Genomic DNA, 22776 nt, shown 5'->3' with positions numbered 1-22776 from the left:
GAAGAGATTATTGTTAATGCCTTTTGGACGCGAAGAGATTTTGCTCAATGCTGGGTACATGAGCTGATAACTGTTCACAAGACATGCTGTGGACCTGAGCTGATAGAGAGATGGTACAGATACTCTCTTTGCTATAAGCAGCAACAATCTAACACTACAAGTTATTGACTAAACAGTTGAAATAATTGAAAAGAATATACTTTCCACCCAGTACATAGAATTCCAGGTTTCTCGCGGAGCAGTCCTAGCTCTTATTCTTTTCATTACTGTGATTAGTGTTATTTGTTCTAGCTATGAGTGTATGAGCTTGTCAGATATCAGTGTTTTTCTGGAAATCTGAGCTGCTAAGACTGATACTGTATAAATTTTTAGGTTTTTGCCCGGATTGTCCCTAATCTAGTAGAATTTTGCTCTGGTAGGATGCATTTGTGTGGTGATAATGGTATTGGAATGTCTTAGGTTCCTGTTGTACCTTGCTGTTGATCCATCATCGGAACATTCACTGTTCATTAGCTCCGGCTCCTACTTCATTACCCTTTTTCTTATAAAAGTAGCTTTGTACCGCGGGAAGGCCGGTTCATTTTTTAGTAGTGGAAGAGTAATGTCTTGGTTGTTGTTGTCCTCCTGCTCAAGGCTGGCCATTGCCATATGGATATCAGACTCGGTTGCTGTATCTGGCAGGTGCTTCGTTCTTGTTAAGAGAATCTATCTAGTGTCACACCCACACAGGCACTGTTGTGTGTATAAATATTTCATCTTGCAGTTCAATCCAGGATTTAGATTTTGTTTGAAGACCAAATAATGACCATTTGAAGAATAGCCATTCTTTTATCAAACAGCGTAAGCGGCACCAGTAGGCCACCCGTTAAGCAATACAGTATCTTTAATAGTGTCTGGTAAAAGCTTGTTCAGGGGGAATATACAAATTTAATTGAAACTGAAGACAGTGACTATAATTATAAAAAATTGTGTAAGATACTAAATGTGAAATTTCAATAATCTGGTATCCATTCAGTGCCATATTCACATTTATTTAGATATACTATAATGTTCAGTTACACACTGATCAGGAGAGCTTAGACTTTAATCGTGTTGCTTAGCCCTACAAGTGTGTTTTTATTCTATTCAGTATCTTGCTATTATATTCAAACTTTGAAGTTATGCTGAAATTCAGGCTTTGTTTTTACTACACAAAAATGATTTAATGCTAAAGAGATGTAATAAATTTGTTAAATACATCAATCTAGAGTCTCATATTACAGAATGACTGTGATTACAGCACACTGAACTTTCTTTTGTATTATAAACGGAGATTCACATGGTAAACCATAAGGAAGAAAATGAAAAAAACCATAATTGAAGTAAGTGTTGTCTTATGAAACTAAGAGTTGCACATCCAGTAACCCATTACACTTACCCTTCAGGCTAGTACATAAATTTAATAGCTTTTAACAAAACTGTTCAAAATATACAGTATATTGTTTTAACAAGGTGTTTGACATACTGAAGCAAATAATGTGTAAATCTGAGAATGATCCAGGCCACTGAGAAAAGCAGTAGTGTGAAATTAAACTTCTAACCAGAGGGCCATAGTGGCAGAAAGCAAGGAAATTGCAAACACGGCCAAAAGTCACTGGAGAAAAACTTAATATTCAATAAAACAAAATTTAATATATGTGAATTGAATATGAGTGCTAAGTAAATATATATGTATTATTTGCAAAGAGGTTATTATTGCATAATTAAATTTCATTCCTCTTGTCTGCTTCTCTTCCTGGCAACAGTGATTCCTCAGCTTTCATTTTAACCTTCCCTGTCACTGGTATTCAAGGACATGTCACATGATAATTTCTGATACTCTTTAACATAAAGGTAAAACAGTCTCCCAAGGATTAATAACCATTTTATAAGCAGTGTTTACTTATATTACCAGGATATATTGGCTAAGATGATGGATAATTATTTATGTAGAAAGATTTTATTCAGATTTTCAATTTAAAACTCGTATAGAATTTAAATTGTTTGCACAAAGTTACAAAATCATTCTCTCGGCAGCAGATGAATCATCGTTTTCTATGTAGTTTTCATCTGCTAATGTCCGAAAGTGGGAGGAGTTTTTGAAGACGGAGTAGAGAGTGAACAACACATGCAAGGACTGAATCCTACTTTTATAAACCGGGATATCTAGCATAGCTGAAATGAAAGAGAAAAACAATGAATGTGAATGCAACATCATTATCTTACTTAAAATAGTTCCACATACATAGGACAGTTGAAACAAAACCTGTAGATGTAGGGGACCACACAACATAATCATCAGAAATAATTTTTGTCCACAACATTGCAGTGGTAAAATGAATGTATTTGATAACACCGGCTGTGTTATCCACAGACATATGCCTCTCCAAGGGCCATTCAAAACTACTGTTCCTGTCCCACAGCTTTACACCTACTTCTCTCATCAAGAACCCTGTAGGGGGCTAGTGTCATCAGTGCACTGCACATGGTGCACTGTAGGCATTACTCAAGGTTGTTTGCAGTGTTCCTTTGGCCCTTAGCTGCACCCTCTTTGTTCCTATGGGGATACAAACATTAGGCCTTTCATATATGGATTATCTCCCAATGCATGCCTTGGACAGGCTATGTACTGACTAAACAAGGAGTTACCCAGGTGGTGATGGGGGAGAAAGCATACCCATTCTCACCCAGCTAATGCCACCCAATGTTCTTTTGGCTGCAATACAGAGCATGTGTATCTCTTGTGTTTTGATTTTTTTTACCATGTGCAGACTATTCCTGTACAATAGTATCTGTGTTCTTGCGAATAATAATATCTTGGTGCATACGTATCATACTGGTGCAGTTTTGTGTCCAAAAGTGCTAGTGATTTGTGTGTATTTTTTTGGTGGTTGTGCTTGGTTCTTTGTCTCATGGGGAACAGACAAGACCAATGTCACTGTGAAGTTTGTGGTGACCTTGTACAGTATTTGTGTTATGTCACCTACAACAGTCTGTTCAGTGTGTACTTCTTGTAAGGGTAGAGTGTTCTTGTGCTTCCTCCTGCCGTGAATGTGCTGAATGGCCTTCTCCACACTGGAAGCATCACAAGAAGAGGAGAAGGAAGCCTAAGAGGGATGCTTCAACTAGCAGACCCCAAGCCAAGTCCTTCCAGAACATTCTCTCCCCCTGCATCCATCCCCCTTCCTCTTCCTTCCAATTCTACTTCTTCTGAGAGGCTCAAACTGCAGTTTTGACAGTGGCTACTCCACTAGACAAGGAAGAGGCAAAACACTAGAATCAGCAATCTGAAGGAGGTCTGGCCTTCACGAAGCATTGTAGGCTTGCCTTCCCTTTCAATGTTTTAACAGAACTTAGTTGAGCCGAGGGGTGAACAGTAGTACAGTCTATCACTTCCCACATCTACCTCCTTACACCAAGCAGTGACAGAGAAGCCGTTTGACTTGTGGTGATAGCAATGACCGATCTGTTTGCCACTGGACTGAACTGGAAACTTCCCATCTTCTGCTAATCCCATTGGCAGCAATGAAAGATGCAATCCAACACCCATGGGGCAACATGATGTCTACACTCTTCCACTCTTCCCCTGTTCAGTCTCCTACACCAGGTATTCAACAGAGTAATTGTGACCCCTGGCCTTCGCACGACACTAGTAGGGCCCATCTGACCATGTGCCAAGTGATATATGGACCTTCTATCACTCTGGATAGTCATCCCAAGAGCCCTCCTCCCATGGCCCTCTCTTCCGTCACAACTGCACATGCAAAGATATCATCGACCAGTGCAGTCACTTCATCTCCACGGGTGGAGGTTATCCAGCATCTCCTACAAGATAGTGGCTTTTCTTGCAGAGAACAGCAAGGGAGATGTCTGGCACCCTCTACACATCATCAGCAAATGTCTACCAAGTAGGCCATTCTGCAATTGATGTTGTAGAAGGGGTTACTCTCCAATCAGTAACTCTCTTTCTTCAATGTGTAGTGACTTCTTAAGTGTTCCTGCATTGAGAGAAGGGCCTGTCTGTCTCTGTCGTTAACGAGTATTGGGCTGAGCTCACTCCAGTGTTCTGCCTATGTGGCTGGGCATGTCTACCTCCTCAAAACTGTCTTCCTTCTAGCCCATGCCTCAGCCAAGAGAATGGTGGGAGTTGCATGGATTTTTATACCTCATCGGGCATTCGGAGAGGTGGCGGTCTCTCGTGTTCGTTTTTGTCCCAGAATTCTTGCCTAAGACAAAATCCATCAGTTTCAGAGCTTCTTGATTCCATTCCTCTGAGACAAGATCTTGCAATGCCTGGTTCATGCCCTGAAACGTTAGTTGAGAAGGGAGAAGAACCTCAAACCAGAGTGCAAACGCCTTTCCATGAGAATAGGATGTCACAAGAAGGAGATACCCAAGAACATCTCTTCTGGCTATAGGAGGTAATCCTTGTTTAGACAGTACAGTACAATGGCCAGTCCAGCACATGCACATTCATAAAGATTTTTCATTTCTCACTGACATCTGACCTTCTACATCATACATCCTCATTATTCTGTGTGTTGCATCTCTGTCACTTTCAAACCATACATCTCCACTACCCACCATGTTACATCTTGGGCAATTTTATAAGCTTTAATGACATGTTTATAAACAGCTCTTCTTTACTTACAAGGATCCATATATGCCTCCTTCCTTAATCCTTCTGTCATCTTTCTTTCAGTCAAAGTTTGACCATATACCTTCCCAGGTATACTAAATTATGTATGTTACAACAGTATAATTCTTACACTCACTTCCATCACCTTTACCCTCACACAAAAGAATCATTATTCCTTATATCCATTTCTTGGGAATCTTTCTCTCATCAAGACATACCTTCTACACATTAGCCATGCACTTGATCATTGACTCTTGTACCATAGCAAAGTGCTTATAATTCCATCAACTCGTGCGGCCTTTCTAAACCTCTTAATTGCATTCCTTACTTCTTAAACAGTCATTTGTATTATTCAGTTTCACCTCTATGCCTCTTACCCTCTCCTTAACAACCTGTCAAAATATTCCATACACTGACACAGAACTGCATTCTCTCTGTCAGCATATTTTCATCTTTTACTCTGTTACCCGACTGCTTTCAACATCTTCATATAGAACAGTTTTTCCTCCCTAAACCCACATTTTTAATAAGACATTAACTATGCAATATACAGTAGTATTGCAAAACGTAATTCACGCAATATGCAGATGTAACAAAATTATCCTGGGTAAGAACATCAATGAAAAATTCAATAAGGAAGTGAAGATAGCATACTGAGAAGGTGGAAGACAAATACATTGGGTTCGAGACACTTAAAGGAACAGGATATATGAGGGGTATGCAAAATTCAAGGATGGTATCACGAAGTCAGTAAAGACTTATGATTTTAAGAGGGTATGTAAATGTTAAAAATGATAAAATTAAGGAAGGTACTGATAATTGCACCAGACTTGAATAAATCGATTGGTTACAAGTAAACCAAGGTCTATGCTTATTGTACTTACCACATAAAATGTCAACATATGCGTGCAGTTCTGCATCTAATGCAGCAGTTGGAAGACTAACTTCCTTTAGAAGTTCTTCCACTTCACCAGGCCACTCTTGCATCAAACTATCAATATCTGGCATTCGCCTGAAATTATACAATGTATTAAACTCTCAACAGAAGCAATGCATTGATTAATTCTTATTTATGAATTCTACTTTACTTTTCACATAATCAAACCATCTCAAAAATGCTAACTGACCCTTTCTCCAGTACTAGCCCTTTTACCATTTATTCTACGTCTAACTCCACATTTCTTATTTAAATTATTCTTGCGCCACTACATTTCACCTCTGCAGTGTCAAATTTTTTTCTTCATTCTTATCCAACATCCACACTTCTGCTCCATAAAGGAAAGTATGCTGAATGATCCCTTCATGCATTCCCACCTTGGCTTCCACAGACTCCCAAAGTTTCTCCCCAATCTTTTGCAGACAGTGTTCTACTATTTCAAACTCTCACTAGCTTCTGCAATTGCTCTTCATTATATCCACTCCGTACTATATCAAATGCAAACATCATCTACTAAACACTCAATTCACAATGAATACATATCCTATGTACGTTCCATGCAGTGTTTCCTCTTTGCTCTCAAACTCCTCCCATTCAATTATCAGAACAAGCATTTGATCCATACACCACTTCTTGTCTAAACTAACAATGTTCTTCCCTCATCAATCCTTTCGTAATCCACCTTGCTTTCTCTAATTTTAAAACATTTCCTTACTATATTTCCCTCCCATGGAAATATCTTGCACACCCTTATTAGCTACTCCAGCCATAATCGTCACACTCGTCACTACCATTAGGAAAAAATATAAACTAAAACTTACTTGCTGTAGTGGACAGTTGGGGGAGGTTTTGCTCTGTGCAGGTCACTGATATCTCGAACCCACTTCTCAATAACTTTGGGATTCTTCTCTGCATTTTCCACTGTCTTTATTGGCTGGAAATTAGAAAATGTAATTATATTAATAGTGGGTAACAGTGGGGTTTACACCTTGCTTAAAATATTCCTCATTCCCCTGGAAGGGGGAGTTTGTCATCTTGGCAAACTTTTGGTTAGTCATATTTTTTAATGCTGAAGTAAATGGTAAGGTTCAAGCACAGTTGTAGTGAATCCATGAGGTTCTGAATCCTCCATGCTAATTTTACTCATTTATAAAATACCTCCAGTACAGGAATTAAAGACCAATTATAAAAACACTTGCTTTATCAATTTCACATCACTTTCAAGACATCTAAAGTAACATTTGTTGTGAGATACTTTCAAGACATCTAAAGTAACATTTGTTATAAGATAATTATTTATGAAACACCTTGAAATTCATGAAAAATTTTTTTCCTCATGATGGACTTGTGACTCAGGAGCTAAGGATGACTGTGGATAACATTTACATTTTTCCATGTTGAAGGATGCTTCCTCAGAAAATGAGATCTAATCTGCAACTTACTACAGACTTTGCTGTTGTGTGTTTAGCTAAAGCACGGAGCTGCAAGTCCAGTACGGTTGGATCACTCTGCTTTGCGCTTGGCTCATCAAGCACTTCAAGACCAACAAGGGTTGGCTTATCGTCAGGTGGTGGGATCTGGAAAAAAAGAAAAAAAGTCCTGACACCAACATTCATACACTTGCACTCTTGAGTTGAAGAAATTCACCTCTCAAGATATCAGTAACAACAATGTATGTATACTTTTGGTTATTAACACTGATTTTTTTTATTGCACGCCTAACCAATACAAAGCTCATTTGAAGATGCCCTGAGTGTGACAGATGAATTATAATTTATATACTGACCCACGTTAAGTTTGTGTACAACAGTTTGGTGCCGTTTTGTTCTTGAGTTTTTATTCTGTTGCTTTCATAGCTTGCTAATGTTGTGTGTGCTAATCCCAGTCAAATAAGGAATCGTGATAAATGGTTTGATTCATAATATTTTTGGTTCCAGCTGTTTCAGAGTGATTATAGCAAGCTTATTCTGTATTAAACCATCACTAAACAACAAAATTCAATTGACCATGATGCTCTACGTATGTGTAATGTACTGTACAAAAATGTAACACATTAAAACTGGTAGGTCAAATAAAAAAGCAACTAAAAATGTATTTCGCTACTGAATTTTAAACTTACACAAAATACATATCATGAGTAACTTGAAGTGAACAAATGTTCTGATGTTCATGTATTCCATGTTATGAATCTAATTGCAGCTTGTACTCCGCAGTATATTATCAACACAGTACTGATTATGGTAAACGAAAAGGTTTGAAAATAAAACCTATTATTTAATACAGACCCATCCATTTACAAAATAAAATGCCCACCTCCTAACCCCTCACTTCCTGGAATAAGTCTGGGCAAGTTAGTTATAGATTTAAGCTGTCAACATGCTGCCACAGGCTCTTGCTCTAGGGCAGCCCATGAGAGCCTCGACAACAAACGGAATGACTTAACTGCTGCGGCTGTCACAAGAGGTACCACCATGAGGGTTACCTGCGAGGTGAAAAATCTTGCTTTCCTTTGGAGTATGTCTGAGAAACTGCTGACCGCAGCATTAGACAAATGTAAACAGGGGGGTCTGTATAAAATGGTTTGCTAAAAATGGGATAAACACATACAGTACAGTATAGACCGCTTTCTAAAATATTTTTAGAAAAATCTACAAAAAAATACAAGAATTACCTTTATAAAAGCATCTATGTCTCCAACTGCTGGAATGTAGTCTGGAATGTATGGCCTCAATCGGTGTTCTAGTTCAATTGCCTGAGGTGTGTAACGAGTGATGTATGAAAAGAGCTCGCTAATTTCAGCACTGACGCTGAGATGCTCGTAATCTGCTGGATCATATGCCCTAACAAAAAGACAAAGCATGTCGTCATTAGATAAAACACAATGTTCATTCTTTATTCACAATCTCATTAGTACTACTTTTGGGATTTACTGGGCTACTTTTATGAAAAAATAATGAACATGTTAGGATCTGCATTTTCAATATTAAATCAAAACATTTTAGATTCTATTGCCTGGAAAGGAACCAGGACCATATTTCATATAAGCTTTATTACTGCACAATTACAGCATGCTATAATCTAATATTTTTTATAAAATACGGCTAATGCAATTCCCTATATAAGCTTGAATACCCCGCTAAGATAGCAATGTTGCATCACTGTAAATTCTCAGAGGTGGTCTTGCCAGCCACCCCTAATCACTGTACAGAATACAGAATACTGTTCTACAAGCATTTTACATTTATCCTTCTGCGGGGTGGTGAAAGTGAGCCTGTAAAGGCATTAAGCCACTACAAGGTCTTATGTCCAGGTCCTCATATGTTTGAATATTTTTATCAACCCTGCCATTTTCTCATGTTAATGTTAAGTGTACTGTTTGTTAATATATGACTTTACTTTATGTTGTTCTATTCTTCACCTGCTCGATATTCTTCATCTTCTACTATTATTCTTTCAACTTTCTCCCCATGCTTGATAGTCTTCTTTAAATATTAGGCTTTTATTTTTAATATACTGTACCTTATACTGTACTGTGTAACTTTTGAGTTGCCTTGCATATCATCATACTTATAATATATTGTGTGTGTGTGTGTGTGTGTGTACAATCTAGTAATATTTACATTTTGAAAACTTGTCCATAATTAATGAAGTTAGGATGGTGTTTATGACTCGACTGTACAAGGTAACTTACACCAACACACAAAATGTATAATTTCTGCAACATAACAACACCTCTGTAAATATACATTTGTGATGGAAATTACACCAAAGAAAAGATGTTGCAACTGACAAGATAAGAAAGAAAAAAATGCAGAAATCATGTAGATAATTGTGGGCAACTTCTGAAATACTGTAATACCAAAGTGGCAGTTGCAGTGGCAATGGCAGACAATAGGCATGATAAGAGTGACTACTTTAAAGGCTAGCTAGGTTACCTGAAGCTCAGCTATTCCAACCCCTAATGAAACAATTGCTTGATTTCAATTCCAACTCCCTTCACTTGAACACTGCAACTTCAGAACTCAACTTATACATTAGGATAAATCTTCTGGTGCCAACTAGATCATGTTACATTGAAATATTTATTACTCTGGAGAACCACCACTCACCATAATATCAAACTGTGTGACTCCTTTATAGCTCCATTTTTAACATCTGAATACTCCTGCAAGTGAAAGCAAGTATTCAAAAATTTCATATATTATCCACTCACCCTTCAGGAGCTGGAGCATGTCCGTCGTCATCATCATCATCAATGTCATCATCATCGCCTCCTGGTTCACCTGCAGGATGTGCTAGTGGTAAGGGCTGTCCATGACCACCCATTTCATCAATACCCTAGAAGAAGGAATCATTTATGTTACTTTTATTTAAGATTCAGACATTCCTGACTGTAATTTAACACTGTAGTATGCTGGCTTGTGCTAAAAGCAAAGTAATTATGTTACTTTTTGCCATAAGAGGAGAAAATATTCTATACTGACAGACAGCCCTGATGGAATAATAAAGATTTTGCTGATAAATAATCGTAACAGGCATACTGAATACAAGGCAAAAAAATATTCTGCTATACTCCTCTCCTTTTTGCCTTTGTTTAATGCAGCAAGGAAGATCCCAAATATGAACATTTGCTAATGACTCCTCAGACTCCACTTCTCTTTTTGTACACTTTCCAATTATCACCATAGATATTACATTAATTATTATATCTAATTTAATTTTACAGCTTCTATCAGCTTTCACACCATGGGTTCAGTAAGAAGTAAAAACCAGATACATCATGCAAGACACTTTTTTTACAACAGAGAAGTTGAAACTGAGAAAGGGCGAGGGATGCACTGAAGCTTACTTACCACGTCATGAAAAAAAGTTTACATTTTAACTTTAGAGTACTCACTTTAGTCTTAGAATATTATCTGAATCTAAAGACTAGCCTGACTTTACAAAAGCTTTCTCTACTGCCTATTAGATTGGAGAGGCCTTTCCCAACAATGAACAATTCATTTTAATAGGGTAACTACTTAGTGCTTGTTACACTGGACTGTTTCAACCTCAGAGAAGTCACATGATTTTCATTTTGGTTACCCTTGTATGTCCTCTCTGTGAGCATGAATGCAACAATCATCGCAAAATAATTACTGGTATTTACTTGGTATTTACAGAGCTAGCTTAAAAATATTTAGGAAACTACATTTGTACAATGTTACAAAACTGTTTTACATATAAAGAACCAGAATTTAAGGGAGGAGATATACTTGTTCATTACAACAGGGATAGAAAGTTAGCCAAACATTTTAATTGATAATGGTGTCCGGTTTATAATCTGCACTGTGTAACCAAAAGAATCTGTACCACATTATACTGTACATGTATACAAACTGTTCACAGATGATGTTCTTCGTTAGGTGAGCGGGTTCCGTTCTAAGCTACCACTCTGTTGGCTGCGAGTTCGAATCCTCGACCGGCCAGTGAAGAATAAGAGGAATTTATTTCTGGTGATAGAAATTCATTTCTCGGTATAATGTGGTTCGGATTCCACAATAAGCTGTAGGTCCCGTTGCTAGGTAACCAACTGGTTCTTAGCCACGTAAAATAAGTCTAATCCTTCAGGCCAGCCCTAGGGGAGCTGTTAATCAGCTCAGTGGTCTGGTTAAACTAAGATATACTTTTTTTTTTTGTTCACAGATTCATCTAAAGACGACCAAGCGCTGTTAGATTATTATAATCGAGAAGTGTTTCAGCACCACATATTATTTCAATTTATAGGCAAAAACAAAATGTGGAAGGCTTACGTAAATGCACAGCTCAAAATGGGCACAAGACATCCCAGCTAAGAAAACAACTTGATCCAGGATATCTTTGTTGGCTACCGAATAAAGGTAAAACGACTAAATGGTGATCATGGGTAAAACAAACTTGGGTAACGAGTATTTAAATTATCTTCCAACATCAAAGAATAAATGACGACTATATCCATGAACATACTGGTAACATTTTTGATTTTACAATAGGAAAATCTCAACTATCATCACCAAAAAGTAACCTCCGTCAGATGAGGAACAAACCAGCATGAATATGAGTGCCCTTGCCATTTGGGTATGCACAACTGAGAGTGGATATTCCTGTTGTGATAGTGTAGATAAACACCCGAAATTAATTAAATATGACAGAAACAAATTTTAAAATTCTACACACTCCTTTGGTATTTACTGAGGGAGTAAAATAGCATAGGAATATATCCTTAACAATTGTTTTTTTCCAAGAAATAATAACTTAGGTTTTAGTGGGAACCGAGTAACTTGTACATTTCGAGTGTTATTTCAAAAACTATTTTTTTTTTTAACTACTGCTTTGCTTGGCACCAGGCTCAAAATGGCTGAGCCATTGTGTGATAGTAAGTATTTTAGTATCAGAGTTTTACAAAGGCACTGTGTATCACTTGACACCACCTTAGTTACAGATAAGATGATCTTAGAACATGACAAAGTATTGTTGACTCCTTCGCTATGGTGATGTTCATGACTCATGTTGCTCCAGTCAGAGGCCCCTATTGTTTTTGTGGAAATTTTCTTCTTGAAACAAAAACCTATTGCTATTTTTGAGCAGTTCCTATTAGTCACATCACCATTAATTTGCAATAAGCACGAAAGAACTTTCATGATTTGTTAAAATAATGCCTAAAGGAAGTACATAACAAGGATTTAATCAAAACCTTATGGAAATCAATTTCCACACAATAATTACTCAAGTTATGCTACAGTATAACATGAAAAAAATCTTAAAGACAATTACCAAAAAATCATAGTCACTGGTCTAGATCAAAGGACAGTTTTGTAATGAATAAAACTGTAACTGACAGAGGAAGTCATATCTAATTTAAGGCAGCCAAATGTGCAAAGAAACTAGACTATCTAAGGGAAATTTACAGTCTCTACAGACTATAAAGTATGAACTCTCCGTATAAAAAGGGTAAAAGATTCATGATTAACAATCAAACCAGCAAAAACTGACTAAGGAAAAGCAGGCCTAATATAAGCACCAAGATTTTTTGTGCGATAACAAAACATACCAATATTTCAATCGCAGTACTAAATTAATGAATGACTGTCATAAAACTGGATGGATTGCTGGGTCAATGACAGTCCATGATTAGAATTAAAATTAATTGGAAAAAATCTGTTTAATATGCATGCAACCCATTTAATGATGGGTAGAACACCTTAAATGCTGAAGAAGATGTACGATGCATTATCCTTTTCTCACAGAGGGGAGTTAGCTTAAAGCATCAATGCTACTCATACCAAAGCCTCTTTGGGTTGATATTCGCTTTTCAAACTTCCATTATTTAAATCTCAATAACCTCAACATAATGATGAGCATGCTGCTATACTATTTTCAAAACCTTAATCTCTTGATGTTTCGTATTGTTAATGCAATGAACACAAGGAAATATATGTGCGGCTAAAATATCCACTTAAACCCTGAACACTTTCTCATAACTCAAACTGTGATTCACTTATATTATTTTCACTTAAACAAACATGCCTAGAATGAAATTACAGACAGTGAATCTCTGTCCCTAATCTCTGAATTCCACTGCTTAAGAAGTACAAAGAGCTAAGTAAAGCCTACATTTTGAAAGGACACAGATTTTTTCAATGTTGAAATCTGAATTTTCTCCCTAAAATACAATATTTCTTGCCTGTAACTAGAGCCCCAAGTAAAGCTTTTTTTTCCAAGATACTCTGCCTTATTCTATACACAGCTTTACTTATATCTGAAATACATTATTGTTCATATCATGATTATAACAGGTGACTTGCACTACTAAAGCATCTTTCCATAATGTATTGAACTTACTTTATGAATACACAAGCCTATGTTACCCATCTCTAGCAGTTTTTTCCACAGAAACTTTGGCAAATTTGATTTTGTTTCTTCTGATATCTGTTACTCAGGCTTAATTTTGGGGGGCTTACTACTCTCTTAAAGATCATCTAATCACCTTTTTATTGAGAGTGATGCTGATGCATATGCCTATTTCACTATTTACAGCTATGTTCTGGAGAATTATCTTTATCTTTACATGTTTTTCCTTTGATGACCCCTTTACATCCCATATTATCATTAACACTCATAAGATCATGATATTGTCATCAACTCTCCATTGAATGCTCAGCCGATTCTCCGGATTTTTATCCAGTTTCTATTCATTATGTCTAAAATCAATGGCATCCCCATAAAAATATAGTTATTTTACACTATGTAAACATAAAAGGTGACATTAAATTGTGGGATTAATTTTCATAATTTCAATTTAGTTTTTAGCATTTTATGTTGAAGTTTGGATTAGATGTTTAGATGTGGGTTTATGAACTGCCAGCAAACCCTTCAATAAAATATATTAAGAATTTAACAAAGATACAATGAAAAGTGAGGTCACGTCACAAAATGTATGTGTTTACAAATAATCCAACATTGGCTGATACTGCCACCATGTGGAGTGCAAATTCCATTTCCAATTGCAGAACTCACTTTTGGGTTTGATATCACACAAGTGTAGTTTTGGCATCCAAAGTGTAAGGACATGCATTCATTATATCAATACTGAATGAATTCTCAGCCTTTTCTGAACTCAGCTCAAATAAAATAAAACGTTTAAAATTTCACTGAACCCCATGCATAACTGGCATCAAACAACAAGTACTTTGGCCAAGTGCTGTAAAGGCACAAAAATCTATGAGAAAAGTGCATTTTATACAAGAAAATAAAACTGTATTAGTAGCATGTTTTAGCACATCTCAGACCTATGATGTGTCAGTACCAATGCAGTTTTTAGCTCATTAACAGCTCCTCCTGTCCTTAAAGAAGATTTGAGAGAATTAATCACAAGGTCTGTACAGGATAGGCAACAGTAAACCAACACACACAGTTTTCTCTAAACCTATACAGCTAAGTTCTAAGGCATTATTGAGCGCATCTCAAGGGGAATGAAGTCAAGGTCACATTGCACACGTGAGTAAAGCGATAATGGAAAATGAGAGACAGCTGCTACACGACATAAAATTCTTACAGTTGTCTCTGCCATGCCTTCCTCATCCGTTTCGTCCCCTTGAGACCCATTCATCTGAAAGTGGGAAGGACCCTGGTGGTGTGGGGATGTGGGGGCAAGGTGAGGGGGAGGTGGAGCATGTGAGGGCCCAGGATGGTATGGATCTTCATCGTCAACCTCACCATCACCATCACCATCACCATCACCATCCCCAATATTCCCCAATTGTTCCACTGCATCATCATCCTCTACCCCATCCCTCACTGCTCCTCTTAAATCACTACTAGAATCATCACCAACACTAGATGAAGAAGGTCCCAACTGCCCCTCATGAAGGGCTGGGGGAGTGGCTCCAGCACCACCCTGCGGTCACAAGGCGTTTTGCAAGTTAAATAAACAGAAAGGAGTGTATTCAATAGTATAGTGAATAACTACTTCCATGGACTGAAAGTACTCCAACACTAGCGCCAAACAGACGAATTCACTTAGTCTAAAAGGTCACAAATTATAATAAAAAATTTATAAAAATGTTTTTCCATCTGGTGGGTAGGACATCAACATCCTGAAATTTAATAGGTTATTGCATTTTGGCATTATTTATGAGAGATATACAGTAGCTTCAAAGCCACATTACACATTAATGATGAAATCCTTCATTACAGGCATTCCGAGTTATCAAGAATCTTAAAAATAAAATTAATCTGAAGAGACATAACATAATAGTTTAACAGTTCACCATAAATGGATTTGTAAAACTTCTAAGCCTCTATGATATTGCAGTTGTAAAGTAAACTTGACCGGCCAAACAAATATAGAAATAAAAATCCATTTTTATAAGACTTTCACATTCCACTGATCTTTTCTCCTGATACAAAAAAAAACTGGTATGCACCAAAAATGTTGTGCTCCAGATTGATCACATTTCATTAAACCAAATTGGCAATCATCCTGCTACTGATAATCCTACATACCAAGAGTAAGCCTAGATAGTTACATCTAAATGCTTTGGAAATTATTATTTAGCTCACAATTATCTGGGGTTAGTTACAATTCTACAACATTTATGATAACAGCAACTTACGCCTCAAAAGCACATGAACAAAACATAAAATTCAAATTCATCCAGTATGATGCAATTTCATTTTATCTTACAAATACAGAAATATTTACCTTACATCTCACTAACATTGTCTCCACTTTCACCTCCTGCTGATTCTTCTAGCACATAGGTATACGGCAAGAGCTAACCCTTTAAGATTTTGTTAGCACTATAATAGTCAAAACTAGAGGGAATTTAATAAATATTGCATTCTAATCTTTTATGCAATACCTGTACAGTCATTTGTATGAGTTTACTATATATATATATATATATATATATATATATATATATATATATATATATATATATATATATATATATATATATATATATATATATATATATATGTATGTGTGTGTGTGTGTTTGAAAATATCAGTGTCTCATCAGAGAATCATGTGAAATGTTCTATATCTTCCCTCATTTTAATATAATAGTCATAAATAGTTTTACATGGCGTGACAAAAGTTTACATGATGATACTTTATTTTGTATAAAATTCTTGGCAAATGTTTTTCACCGGAAAGCAGAGAAATTTTCAGTTCTTGCTGACTTCAACTTGTCATTTTAACATTTCAGTGCTGTTTTGCCTTTTTGAACACATTGCAATAAATCAATACAATTCATCTTTGAAAGGATACCAAAATGAGTACCCTACCACGAAAAATATCACACAGACTCACTAAGGAGCAATATTTTTATGCACAACTGCAGTTAGTGAGATTCTAGTGCACTGCAATCATGGTATTACACACCAAAATAAACATATGGCTACACACTGTACTCTGTATAGTAGGGCTGTGTATTGCTGTGCCTCATACTAACAAGATAATCTCCATTTGATATAACTGTTCATTGAAAAGCTGACTTGCAAGTAACATTTGCATTTTAGTAAAATGAGTTGTTTCAAGTTCTTCCACAAAAGGACACTTAACTACTAAGCTAATGTAATATCACAAGAGCACAACACGATTTTGTAAAATGATGGAACGGTGGAAATTTAAAGAGCAAATGAAAACCAGCAATCAAGAAACAAAATCTGAGAAAGACTGAGGGCAGTTAAACAGGTAAGACCCATAAAATGTAAGACAGCCTGCCTCTGGAAGACCTCTGAGAGGCATATGTGCACGCACCAGCCTACACAAAGGGGAAGATGTTCTACTTTTCTTTCCTACAAAGTGTGGGGTGTCTGAAACCTGTGCAGAGACACAAGTAAGCTACCTAATAAAACCTCAAAGATCTTGACTACAAAGATCAAGAGCATATCCTTCAATTTTCTTTTTTATAAAGAAAGAGAATATTAATAAAGGAAATGGGACTGGGGCCAAGGAAAATAAATGTAACCTTAGCAACAAACAATTCAAAATGTATATTTGGTCGAGTGTTTTCGGTAAAAATTTTGTCCATGCTATTACATGCTAATGGTAAATATGCTCACAAAATAGGTAAATAAAGTTAACTAATACAGACTTGGGGATTTATAGAAAAATATCATCATGCCAGTTCAAAGAGTATGTCAGAGAATGAATAGTACAGAAATACTGTATAACTTACAGAAAATGTATCCTTTATTTAGGGATAGTACAGTACTGAGAAGCTTTCAGCCACTCTCTCTTTCATAAACTATTTAAATTTGTTATGGATGAAAATTTACTACAGGATATATACTTTTATATTAATTTCATCTTCATTAATACAATTCACTCATTCTAAAAATTAATGTCGAACTGAAATCTACGGTCATGTTTTCATATTCATTTCATCATACAATAACTTCACTGGGAGACAACCACAGTAAAAGTGTTGTCTTAAGACTACTGTATATCACAGACCAATTTTCTTTGATAAAAATGTTCAAAAGATCCTGCCACTTGCTACCCCCAACCCCACACCCTCAAGATCTTTGAAGGTTTACTGTAAAAATAATGAGTTGTGAAGACACAGATTATTCTTTGAGTCAGTGACCTTAAATAACCAGTTTACATAGACCAATAAATCATTAGGTTGCTTTTTAAGAACTATATACAAGACAATACACCAGATACTACTTTATCACCCTTGTACAGTGAGCTTCATGATTTTCAGTATAAGTCAAGGCAAGCTAAGGAGACTTTTGGCAAGTCTGCAACGCATTAAGTAATATCCCTGTGTTTAGTAAGCAAGATGCTGTTGGTATAGCTACTAAACATATAAGCAAGTGACAGTAAGCATGTTCATCAAAGGACAAAGTTATATTAATTAAGAACACTGTGGAGTTGCCAGTTGTCTCTTTAGCCTGTCTTGATGTGTACTAAAACTCATATAACCAACTGTACACAGAGGTATTGTATTGCACCAGAACATCAGTGAGATTCTCTACTCTGAAACAGTTAAACCCAGTTATGCTGACTTTACCTTTTCTTCCAGCTCTGGATCAAAATCAGTCTCTTCCACAGCATCCATGTCCATGTTCTCAATTGTTGACAGTTTTCTTGCAATTCCTGGAGATTCTCTTGTTGTTTCTTCCTGTATATGTGCAGATTCTGAAGCAGGTTTGTTTTCTACCTAAAAAAAATTTATAAAATGATTTTGCCTTTCACATAATTTTCTTAAATATGCTAAAATACACAAAGAATTATTTCCAGTTCCAGGTGGATTGTATACTTTACCAAATGAAATCTGAAAGGTGAGTTTAGCTACCGCTTTAATCCAATGAGGTTATAGGTCAACCCTGTGTGATGAAAAATGGTAAAGTACTACCTCCTCCACTATTCATAATAATTGATGTATAGCAGATTTGTACGATTATATGTACCGCAGTAGCTACAAAATCCCTTAACAGGACTTTTTAACATTCAGACATTTTCTAGAAAGCAGTTACATCCAAACTATGTTTCTGGAGGATAAAATCCTTAATGTAGGTGTCAGGGATCCAAACATGAGGACACAAAGCTCCTCAACCGGGACTTGATAAGAGGGTGATATCTGCTGCTTTTGTGCACTGTGTATCATCCTAATCTATGTTATGGGGTCTGCCATTTATTCTCTAGATCACATCAAAAGTATGAGTACCTCCACACCTGTCTTCCCTTGCATCCTAACCTGTACACACATCCTCTGCTGTCTGTGACTTCACTTCTTTCCTGCAGTGCAAACTGTTATCAGAGTTCACTTTAATTTCCCTCTGGAATTCTGCTTTCACTGCATTTTACAATAACTAGTGAAACTGCTTATCCACTTCAATACAACTACATTTTTAAAAGTTAGGCTTTCTTCCCTCCTACATAATGTGAAGCTGTGTGACTAAGTGGCTTTGTACATGGCATAATGTTAGAAAAACTAGATACTGTATAAATCACAGTTTTTAACCTTCCATGAATCCCAACCAGTAAACTCTATGACAACAGATTAGTTACACTACCATGATGCATTATTGCATAAGCTTCTGCCATACCTCTTTACAATTTTGACATTAATTTTTTAATCCAGCTTGATGCTTTCTTTCATAGACTGACTAGTAATATATGGGTGGATAGTTAATTTTTTGAACAAGTTGCAGAATGAACTCTATTAACACATAGCTCTGATACCCATGTTTATCGTTTGCTCTACTCATGGAATTTAACTGGGAGATAACCAAGTTAAAATAATGTCTCATGACTAAACTATAGGCCAAGCTAACATACTATAAAACTTCTCACAGATCTAGGCAAATAACCCACCAGCCTACCCTGATCCCACCCCATTCAAATCTTTGAACATTTATGAGCTACCAAAAATCCATACAAGAGACATGCAGTTACCATATTTGTATAGTACACACCTTGAACTCTATACAAGCAAGCTACAAGGATGTCTACATGGTATCCAGCTCTCATCTCTTCTAAAAGTCAAACACAAGTACAGTATCTCACTTTTGTATTCTGGGGATTTGACAAATCAAATCCTCCACACTTAAATTGAAATCTGTCTGTATAAATTATGGGTTTGTTTTTAAATACTTTCTTTTATGTTTTAAAGTAAAACTAATTTTTATCATAATTCATAGATTATACAGCACAGAACTTAAAGGTCCTCCTATACGACCCACATTCCAGTCGTCAAAGACATACAAAACAAAGAATGAGCTGGATTGTCTGATGAGACAGGGTTTTCAGAGAAATTTTGTTTGGGAACATTTTGTAGCAAACAAAAATACTCTATACAAAGGTGAAGCAACATCAACTCAACATCTGCTATCATACCCATCCCTTTTCATATCCAACATTTAAACAATACCAGATCAGCAATGGAACATACAACACTTCCTCACTGAAAAGCACAGGGAATGTTAAACCAAAAGCACAGGTCTTGCAGTTTGTCTTACTTGTGATTCTGCAGAGGGTGTAGCTGTTCCTTTGTCGCCCGACTTGAGTAAGAGTTCTGTAGCCTGACTGAAAGATTGAGCCTCGTCAGACACATCTGTTACTTCATCATATTCCAAACTTGGTACGGATACTGCCTGAAAACAGAAAACACATGAAATAAGGGTGATCAGTTACTAGGTGATTATCAGTTACTAGATGATTACATACGTAACTTGAATTTTATCAGATTTTAATTGCACATAAATAATCTGCATCTGTTCTTATAAATTTTCCTAAATTAGCTGAAAAACTCTACGCTGTTCATCAGGGTTTATACAACTAACAAATATTATTTATGAGATAAGCAGAAGAAAACAGACCTTCAAATAGCAATTCAGATTTATTAATTTAGACTTCTGTATCAAACAGTTGCCATTTTTTTACTCAAAAGTAAGCTATGTTATCAGTAAGTAAAACAAGATGACAGTGAACGGCTGTATTACCAATGTTTTTCTGGGATAAAGAAGAATAGGAAGGAATGTCTGTAACTGTATGAAGATAAACATCTTAAAACATGTTGGAAAAAGGAAGTAGCTGAAATGATTGAGAAGAGGAAGAAGACCATGAAGATTAAAGAGAGAATGACAGACATTTCAATGGAGACCTTTAACTTTACATTAAGTTTTCCTGGTAAACAGTGAGGAGCCAACAAATATTTCGGTATGTATATTGAACACTGAAACAGTGATAAATACTCGCTGATAATTTACTACAAATCACTGAAATCTAAAATGGCTAAAAGAGGAAATGAAGACTTTTATTCAGAAAAAAAGAATGCAGAGTCCCAGAAGAAGCATATAAAAAGGTACTAACTACAACTGATGTTTAATCACAGAGGGAATGCAAGCAGTTGTTTGTGCCACTAATCATTCCAAAGATGTACTATTCCATATTATACTTATGTAAAAGCAGAGAAAGCACAAAGGGAAATGATGGATTAAATCTGTCTTTTCTAGTTACAAACAATGATGGCCCAACCAAGAACCTATAGGCATTTTCATTACTTTTTTATGTTGGTGGTGTCTTCTCTCATTTTTTTCACTCTGTCACTCATAGTGAATGATGGGAAGAGGACAACGAAACCTTAGCAGGACAATCACCCTCTGGCACTTAAACCAACTGGCAAATCAGGCAATGTCTTCTGTGTGACCTAAACAACTTGACATTCCATCTTAATCAAGTACTGTACTGACATTCAGTTTAGGATCAACATTCAGAACATAACCAGCACAATTCAAAAAATCTCACATCTTATGTGCCTTAGCAGACTTCTACTACATAAGGAGAGGCAAATTTTGGCACCATTGCAAATGAAGACTGTGAAGAACTGTCACGCTCTTTAAAGATGAGGATACATGAGACCCTTTCCCTGCATATAAATCTTAGTACTTTGTCAGAGGTAGATTCAAAATGCATAAGCTTTATGAGGACTAGTGTGGTCACTCTCAGCAGGAATGAATCTGGATTCAATGTCGTTCATGCTGACAATGAGGACAGTATGACAGTCCTTGTAAAGCTTAAGGTTTTGAGTTAATCTCTAACAACAGGCCAAGATTTAACATACAAGAAAGGGTTCTTACTTATCCTCACCCATGTAAATGGCTATACTGTTCATTTCATTAAGAACGGCATTTATCATACAGCAGTTACAATACTGTCATTTCAGATGTTTTAAATTACCAATTTTATACAATATAAAGGAATAGAATAAATTGTCTTTTCTCTGATACATAATCCTGAATAATCACATGAAACATCAGAACCTTTTCCCCTGTCTTCTACAGCAGTTACCTGTAATAAAATCTGTGAAATAATTGGCACTGAAATGCCAGTTGTCTGGATTTCACTATTCGCCTTTAGAATCTCACTGAATCATGATTTGGCAAAAGAAAGTGTAACTATGAAGCATATTTCTGCTGAAATTCCATTAATAAGGCAATCATTAGCCATTTCATCACAAGCTGACTTAAAATCCCAAAAACAGACAGATTCAAAATATGACAGCACAAACGTAGTATTTTGGAAAACAGGTTCATGAAAAAAAGTTTTCCCGTGAAAAACATGTCCATATTCCTGTTAATCTACAGCAGAGGCATACTCGTCCATCATCCCAGTTCGACGATGGTCAATTTACTGAATTTACTAGACCAGCCACGTGGGAATAATTCCCTGCCCCCTGTGCCCTTGGTTCCAACAGGCTTCCCGTGGGCCTATAAGCTGTCAAGATCAGGCATGAAAGCAAGAACCAAGAGAAGGAATGTGGCCAAGCCTCGTTTCCTTGGAACTTACCCTACCGGTAGCAGAGCTTTTACTCATACGAACTGCCACCTGTACTCAAGATGTTAGATACGTGTTTCATTCGCTTGGTAATAGGGCACAACAACATACCCTTCTTATAAAAGCTGGTATGTGAATCCGGTGATGTCACATTGGCACACAGGTGACACAAAAGCGGAAGCGGAATGCCGTCCCAGCTATCAAAATAAACATCGCGTTGCCATGGCAACGGGAAATGAGATTCGCCTTGCTAAAACGTTTTAAGGTCTAAAAGCTTATATTATGAGTATAATGCCATATCATCCTTTTTTTTTTGTCTTGGGATGAATTGCTATGCATGTCGTAATTTTAATATTCAATCTGTGTC

The 22776-nt window shown here is 36.5% G+C and overlaps 1 protein-coding gene across 2 annotated transcripts; it reads right to left on the bottom strand.

Annotated features, from left to right (window-relative positions):
• Nucleotides 1-1355: 1355 nt before the first annotated feature.
• Nucleotides 1356-22646, bottom strand: IFT46 (intraflagellar transport 46). 2 transcript variants are annotated; one of them, XM_067112870.1, is made up of 10 exons: nt 22521-22646; nt 20093-20227; nt 18142-18291; nt 14668-15009; nt 9808-9932; nt 8266-8434; nt 7037-7171; nt 6416-6528; nt 5542-5669; nt 1356-2193 (listed from the first exon to the last, which is right to left on the bottom strand). In XM_067112870.1, the coding sequence occupies exons 3-10, from the start codon at nt 18193-18195 to the stop codon at nt 2033-2035; spliced, it is 1227 nt and encodes a 408-aa protein (XP_066968971.1). In that variant the 5' UTR covers nt 18196-18291; nt 20093-20227; nt 22521-22646; the 3' UTR covers nt 1356-2032. The 2 variants fall into 2 exon arrangements, with proteins under 2 accessions (XP_066968971.1, XP_066968970.1); XM_067112869.1 differs by having other exon boundaries at nt 22422-22619.
• Nucleotides 22647-22776: the final 130 nt, after the last annotated feature.

Source organism: Macrobrachium rosenbergii, chromosome 12 (genome assembly GCF_040412425.1).
Source record: "Macrobrachium rosenbergii isolate ZJJX-2024 chromosome 12, ASM4041242v1, whole genome shotgun sequence".
NCBI lineage: Eukaryota > Metazoa > Arthropoda > Malacostraca > Decapoda > Palaemonidae > Macrobrachium > Macrobrachium rosenbergii.
This window is presented reverse-complemented; position numbering and strand designations above follow the sequence as displayed.

Coding starts and splice junctions, on each gene's coding strand:
- IFT46 (XM_067112869.1), bottom strand. CDS start 22,448: ATGAGTAAAAGCTCTGCTACCGGTAGG. Junction 8,435..9,807: donor CATGCTCCAGCTCCTGAAGG/GTGAGTGGATAA, acceptor TCTTTTTGTTAG/GGCATATGATCCAGCAGATT. Junction 5,670..6,415: donor CCAACTGTCCACTACAGCAA/GTAAGTTTTAGT, acceptor GTATAATTTCAG/GCGAATGCCAGATATTGATA.